Source organism: Penaeus japonicus, unplaced genomic scaffold (assembly GCF_977035675.1).
Source record: "Penaeus japonicus unplaced genomic scaffold, GWHDUDI00000001_assembly GWHDUDI00000003, whole genome shotgun sequence".
Lineage (NCBI taxonomy): Eukaryota > Metazoa > Arthropoda > Malacostraca > Decapoda > Penaeidae > Penaeus > Penaeus japonicus.
In genome coordinates, this window is record NW_028234405.1 from 50686513 (window position 1) to 50694012 (window position 7500).

The following is a 7500-nucleotide window of genomic DNA, read 5'->3' on the forward strand; positions in this document are numbered from 1 at the left end:
ATATATATATATATATATATATATATGTATGTTATATGTATATATGTATGTGTCTGTATATATGTAAATGTATATATATGTATGTGTGTAAATATGTATATGTACATGTATATATATATATATACATATATATATATATATAATATATATATATATATATATATATATATATAATATATACATATATATATATACATATACATATACATATACATATACATATACATTTACATATAAATATACATATACATATATATATATATATATATATATATATATATATACACACACACACACACACACACACACAGAGAGAGAGAGAGAGAGAGAGAGAGAGAGAGAGAGAGAGAGAGAGAGAGAGAGAGAGAGAGAGAGAGAGAGAGAGAGAGAGAGAGAGAGAGAGAGAGAGAGAGAGAGAGAGAGAGAGAGAGAGAGAGAAAGATAAATAGATATATGGGTATATGGATGTATAGATATACGGACATATAGATATATAATATATCATATATATTACATATATATATCAACATTTTTTTCTTGCATGCATACAGCAGTCTATCAGTATCTAACATTATTTCCTAATTCTAGATATTCTGACAAAGTCCCTACGGAAAAACACATTCACACAATTAACTGAAAAGCCATTCTATATATCTTGTTCTTGCTGGAATCCCTTTTAATATCAAAATACTTCCTTCTTGTTAAAAACGCAAGTATCGTTAATCAAATTTTCTCCTAGTTCTGGCAACAGTGAGATAAAAAGGGCAAAGAAAACCTACAAAGAAAAGGGATAGTATACATCTCGATAAAAATGTAACTGCTATACACTTTGTGGATGAATTATGGCACAAGCTGTGGGCAGAATTAGTAACAGCATATAACACTATAACAATCCACAGCAGGGGAAATTTAAGAGGCTTCAGACCAATATATGAAAAATAACTGGCATTTCCATGTACTGTTTGAGCTATACACAAACCCACAGAAGATTTTTCTTCCATGATTTCAACTCGTCATATTATGTACATCAGCAGCTATCACAATTTCTAAAAAAGATCAATGAAATAGTTTTCCAAGATTGGTCTATACTTCAAAACCATTTTAATTACAAAACTTTTTTCCGATGGGGACTATACAAAAGATGGGTAGGATTGTTATGTTCGTTCTCCCATCTTGGCCCTGCTTGTTTGGAGATGCTTGTGTGTATGCATGTTCTTGTGGCAGTGGAATTACATCTACATGACTGCTATGGAATTCATGCTGTGCAATATTAATGGAACAACTTGAGGTGAATCCCTGGAAGATGATGACTACAAAAAAATAAATATTCAACAAAGAATGACAACCGTATCTAACTTAATATTACATAAAATGTCAACGCAAAAAATAAAATGATAAATATTTATTCCTTCATACTCGACATAAAAAGTCTCAGATCTACAAAACATATCTTCAAAGCTAGAAGAGGTCACAAAGTACATATTCATATCACAAACAGCCTATCCTAGAGACCATTGTACTGGGGAGAATCTGCAACGGACACATGCTGCTGTTCTTGCCGAGATGCCGAGAACCTCGACAAAACGCCTCTCTGTGTTCTTGACCTACCACTGCCATTTCCACCGTCTCTAGGCTGCTGGGCCTCCCTGTTGTGCAAAGATATTAATATATCAATCAACTATAATATTTACAATATTAATATCAATAATATCAATCCACTGCATGAGCATTTCTGACCATTTCTGAGGGATGTACGGTGCCACTGTCAGTTTGGCTGTTTTGCTGAGTGGCACTAGGAGTGAGAAGGGAGAGAAGTGTAAATAGTTGTAGACAATTAGTTTTTCTTTGTTAAAATGGAGAAAATGTTTCTCCAATCTTAGAACTTCTCCATTAATCTGTGATAGTGACATTACACTTGAGTGTACAGTGAATATTCCTCCTTTATGGAGACTAAAAGACTAAACCATAATTATTATTTGTCAAAAAATTATCAAAGCTATACCAGTATCTGCTACAAGTTTTCAAAAATACAAAACACAAAGAAAGTGGAGAAGATTTTTGATATTCTAGTGGATAAATGAGTTAGGCAGATAAAACAGTGATAATGAAACACATGAACAATCTAGTGGTGGTGGTAGTAGTTGTAGTAATATTAGTAGTGGTAGTAGTAGTAGTAGTAGTAGTAGTAGTAGTAGTAGTAAGTACGAGACTCTAGCATTAAAACTAACAGAGTACTTATGATATTATATAACTATAATATCCGGTAATACTCAATTTAACATGAACAACTTTATACTGAGATCAAAAGTGTTTTGCTTCTCTGCATTCACAAATCACATCTTAGCTGAATAACTCATACCGTTATTTCACAATATGATGGTGTAAAAGGTACAATGCAGCCCTCACAGGTCAGCAGATATTTTTATAAATTCAAGTCCTAAGAAACCTTTTTTTCCCTTCTGAAAATACTTTGTAACAGTAAAGAACAATCAAAATTATTGGCTGGTGATAAATTTAGACATGGCCACAACCAACTGTAAGAGGTCCAGAGAAAAGGTATTGTTCTAATTCTTTATTCATGGCCGTCAACAGACAAACAAACTCATTCCACAGGCCATGAGCTACAATGGCTGACAAAAGGTAAGAAATGCCAGATAGTACTTGAATGCCCACACATGCTTTTTGCCAATTTTTTTCCTGCCTTGACACTTAAATATGCCTGAAAACCCGCAAAACGTTCTATCATGTCAACTGACCATACCTTAACCCACACAGGACGGGTGGTACAGCATGTGTACCGCGCATTCAAAAGCCCAGTTGCCGGGCGGCACAGTATTGTGCCGGCTATTCAATTGATTTATTATTATAATCGAAAGGCCCCCGATTGGACATCAATTCAAGGCTAGAATTCCCCCGTCGGGAATGGGTTAATGAAAGAAAAATTATTTCAGTCGGCATAAGAGGGGTTACACTAACCTTCCTTTTTTTTTTCTTAACTTACTTAAAGGGTTAAAGAGTGTATCACTCTATACCTCATGTATATGGTGGTGGTTCCCAAACAGAATTGCTACTCACGCAAAGAAAGGTAGCAAGCTGGTCAGCGTAGCTTTATCTGGAGAGGAGGCGAGTTGTGGGTAAGTAGTTAGGAGCAAATTGACCACTTGGCGTACGTAAAGCTGCAGACGGATGCGGCGCTCTTCTACAACACCTTCTTCCTGTTATTTGAAAGTAAAAAGATCTATTGTAACAATACAATATAAAAGCAGAGGAAAGTGATATTGCAATCTAATTGTTTTCACAGATATTATCCCTTCCAGTTTCATATATTTTACCTACAAAATCAATATTCTTTCTATAACAGAAGAATCTTGACCTAATGATGACAGGAATACACCCATCAGTGTGATTCTATTCTATTAAATTTTCTTACACATTGATGGCTCTACAATGGCTCAGTCACAGAAAGAAGTTAATTAGGCCTACCTGACCTGTTTACACTTTCCTTGAATCTTCATTATTTATTTTTATTTTTAGTACTATGATTGTCTTTACTACCATTTCATTAATAACAATAATACTGACAGTAATAATAGCTAGAGTAACAATAAAAATAACAACAGATGAGAAAACTTTTTTTTCCTGAATATTCAAGGAAAGGTATTTCTTGGGGACTATAAAGACTGGTGAAGTAAAACCTTAATGGGCAGTCCAATGCCCACCACCAATGGTTTAATACTTTTTAAAACAGTAGAAGAAAAATCAATTACTTATATGCTATCAAACCTAAATATTAAAGAATGACTTAACATTGAAGATTTTCTTTGTTTTGTTTAGCTCCCAAAATGTAAAGTTCCTTCTTCCTTGTGAGCATAATTCTGAAGCTTATATCAAGAGGAAAACGCATCCTAAGCTCTAAGGTAATCATGAAATATGTAAACCATAAATTGCAATTCACCCTTAAAATGTGCATGATGCATGCATGCAAGAGGGCTTTAAATGCACAAGTGTCATGTATGTCATTCTGTTTTGACAGTCTGGTCTTATAAATGCAAAGATGCATTTCTATCATACATTGAATGAATATCAGCAATGAGTTTCAGAAGAGAAATATAAATGCAAAGTAGTATTTACATATATATGAAAAAGCAAAGTAGCAATTAATCTTATGAAGCACAGTAGCACTTATTTGTAACATGATGCAGGAGGTAAGACAAGCATGGTGAGGCATGTTACCCCCAGCTGTGTATGATGGAGCTGCATCGAGAGAGGAGAGATGAATGAAGTGCAATGACAAGAGAGGAGTGAGGAGAAAAATAAGTAGGAGAGAGAGAACCAGGCCAGGCTATGACCAGCCTCTCCGAAATTTCAACCCTACCCCGAGAACAGAAACTTTGTCATTTTTTGTTTTTCTTTGTTTTGCCATTTTAGAATGAGAAAAAAAATTATTTGGAAGACCTTTATTTTCTTTGTTGGGCAAGCACAGCTATTGTCGACATTCTGCGCATTTTCTGGGTTAAGAAGATAGATATCATTCCCACATCCTAGCCCTCAAATGCCATTATCATCTTATAAAGTTAAATAATCTAATGCACCAAAATAATACATAATTCTTAAGGTTACCACAAACATCTGTACCAATACATGCACATGTACACTAGAGGAGGCATGCACAAAAACAACCAAACTTACCTTGTAACCAAATGTTTTCTTTTGCGGAAAGTCAAAGTTTTTGACAATGGGATCCTTCTTCTTTAACTGTTTGTGAAGCTCATAGAACTGAGCAAATCTTCGGTAGACATTCCACTCATCGTCACGGATGCGAATGTATATCTGTCGTGAAGGAAGAGTTGAGCTATCTGACCAGAGATAAAGCGATGGGTACTCATAAGGAAGATTATCTCTAATATAACTTTGGAATATGATATTAACATGGATTACTTTTTTCCCTGCTCACCTGGTAGACATGGTGAGTGTCTGCAGATGTGCCTGTTAAGAAGGCTGTCGGGATCCAAATGTTGATCAGAGTGCGAGGAGCTGTTGACGTCGAGAGGGCATCCAGGTCGCTGGTGACACTTGTTGTCTCGTCTAGCTCGTCCTCATCATCGTGGTCATCCGGTAACGGGCCACGAAGGTCTTCCAGTTCCTCACGAAAACGACGAACCTATGGATGATATAACACCTCCTGCTTATCTATTGGCTATTGATCTAAAAACATCCACATTTATATGGGGATGACATTCAATCTGAGGATAACTCTACAACTGAACACTTATCTAAAAAGATTTTTTTTTATCTCTAAACTATTCTACCATATATTCTTTAATTATGGAGGGACTGATAACTCTTTATTAGCTAGTTGGAGGATTAGATGCCAAAGGCTAAAATAGTAATGTATCAATATAAAAAGGATTAATGTGATAATCATATTCACCTGAGCTTCTCTCATCCTCAGCAATCTATGAAGTCTTTCATTGAACTCCATCAGCTCCCCATGCATTTCTGCAACCTAAATAATCATAGAATGTAATGGCAAGTATTTATGCTTATACAATAATAATTAAGAAGAATAAAATGTGGTTTTCAAGGGGTTGAGATATAAGATCTGGATATAAATCTGCTCCACTTTTAGAATACCTTTGATCACATTGTCTTTTGGTAAAAAGCAAATACAATTTAGAAATAAGAATGGCTGATTACAGGTAAAAAAGTCTTAGAAGTCAGACATAAAGTACATGTGCAACACTAAGAAATAATCCTTTGAATTCTGAGAAATGAAATACATTTGAAAACAGGAAAGGACATGTTAGGATGAAGAAGTCAGCTTCATCATACTTGGATCAGCTTTGTCTCATAGGCTATGGCTTCCTCGTGGTAGTCCCGGTACTCAGGAGGCGTTCTGATCTGCTGTTGTGACGCGGCCTCACTGCTGGTACTCCCTTCCCGACGCAGGAGTTGAACTGCCCCGACATACTTCTTCAGCTGGTGTTTCAGTAGCTCATTTTCTCTATGGACATCACAAAATGTATTATCAAAATCAGATGATATCTTGATCATATATTGAATCCTGAGCAATAAAGAGCACATCTACAATATTGGTGATATGATTCTAACCTTGTAATGGTACTGATTTTGGTATTTAGCCTATCAATGGTCTCTTGGTGTTGACTCTGCTGATGAGCAATTTCTGCTCGGAGCATTGATGATGTTTCCATTTCTTGAGTAAGTGCAGCTGCCACCTCCATCCTGCGTCCTTCTGCCGCATCACGAGCTCTACTTATTTCAAGCACGGCAGATTTTAGCTCCTCTGTTGGAAAGAAGAAAATCAAACACATCTATAATCATTCCAAACAAAGCCTGTACCTTAATATGTTGAAAAATTATGGTGACTCAAAAGATAAAAATTATATATATTTTAAAGAAATTTCCCTGTAGAACATGAAAGTAATCAGCAAACTTCAGATGATTTCAGTGCAAGACTTATGGTACTTATTGATGGTCATGTATGAAAAGATATTATTTCACTGCCACCAGGATTAAGAAATTGCTTCAGTAATTGACAAAAAGGATGGTGTCTCTAATTCTTGTCCTGAGAAGCTTTCCAATCACAATGAATATTGTCACTCATACCGAAGAAAGACCGACTCTATACCGAGTTCAGGATCTGATCATAGCTTCTTACTAACCCATGGTGAGTGTCGTCTCTCCACTTGACTGGCTGGGAAGGGTAGAGGTGAACGACCCTGGGCTAGTGACTCCTGTTCTTTCATGTGCTCCAACTATGCCCTCTACAGCTGCTGCCGCATCATCTACCTCCTGCAGAAAGGAAAATAAATGATGATTAACACCCCCATGTTCAAATGACATCATTATGGTGAAAATGTGGTGAAGGTGGAGTACTGTGTGAATAAATCTATTGGACATGACAGAAAAGTGTTGATTGAATCCCCCTCTTCACTTAAATGTAAAAATAATGAAAAAAAATGCCTTTTACAGTACAAGGCTGCATGATGTTCGGTGACTAATTCACTCACTGTTTTCAGGACGTTTGTATTTGACTGAAGGTTTTCTAGCATAATAATGTCTGCATGCTGCTCTGCTTTCCCTCATCTTGAGTGTCTTGAGTGTATGTTATAAAGTATTTCATTTGATGATCTTGGATATTTTGAGAATTTACTTTTTATGGGAGACTCTTGGCCAATGTTGTAAACTTTGACAATCCATTATTATTTTTGCATTATCTATATATTGTTAAAATATGCCTTGGTGCAAAGTAAGTGCACAGTAATTTCAATTAAAATTCAATTCCACATAAAGATAATGTACAGAAAGAAATACAGTGGTCTTAAATCACGTTGCTGATCATTGCAGTGAGTTCCCAAAAACACAATTAAACCAAGCCCTGACAATTCAACCAACATTAACCTGGTCCCACAACCATCAGTAATACAAATCAAGTACCATCTGACCTATTACTGTGAAAATATAAATGACATACCTGAC

The 7500-nt window shown here is 35.7% G+C and overlaps 1 protein-coding gene across 4 annotated transcripts in view; it reads right to left on the bottom strand.

Annotated features, from left to right (window-relative positions):
- Positions 1 to 1387: 1387 nt before the first annotated feature.
- Positions 1388 to 7500, bottom strand: part of LOC122267618 (sorting nexin-29) — a 17957-nt gene continuing 11844 nt past the window's right edge. For 3 of the 4 annotated variants that reach the window (XM_043037661.2, XM_043037660.2, XM_086533885.1), the window contains 9 exons: positions 7496 to 7500; positions 6684 to 6813; positions 6112 to 6304; positions 5833 to 6004; positions 5432 to 5506; positions 4955 to 5161; positions 4690 to 4830; positions 3076 to 3215; positions 1388 to 1646 (listed from right to left, as the gene is read on the bottom strand). The exon at positions 7496 to 7500 is cut by the window's right edge and continues 137 nt beyond it. In XM_043037661.2, coding sequence (XP_042893595.2) covers positions 1505 to 1646; positions 3076 to 3215; positions 4690 to 4830; positions 4955 to 5161; positions 5432 to 5506; positions 5833 to 6004; positions 6112 to 6304; positions 6684 to 6813; positions 7496 to 7500 — 1205 coding nt within the window. In that variant the 3' untranslated portion in view covers positions 1388 to 1504. Of the gene's footprint in view, positions 1647 to 1737; positions 1793 to 3075; positions 3216 to 4689; positions 4831 to 4954; positions 5162 to 5431; positions 5507 to 5832; positions 6005 to 6111; positions 6305 to 6683; positions 6814 to 7495 lie in introns of all 4 variants that reach the window. The other variant, XM_043037662.2, reaches the window with a different exon arrangement.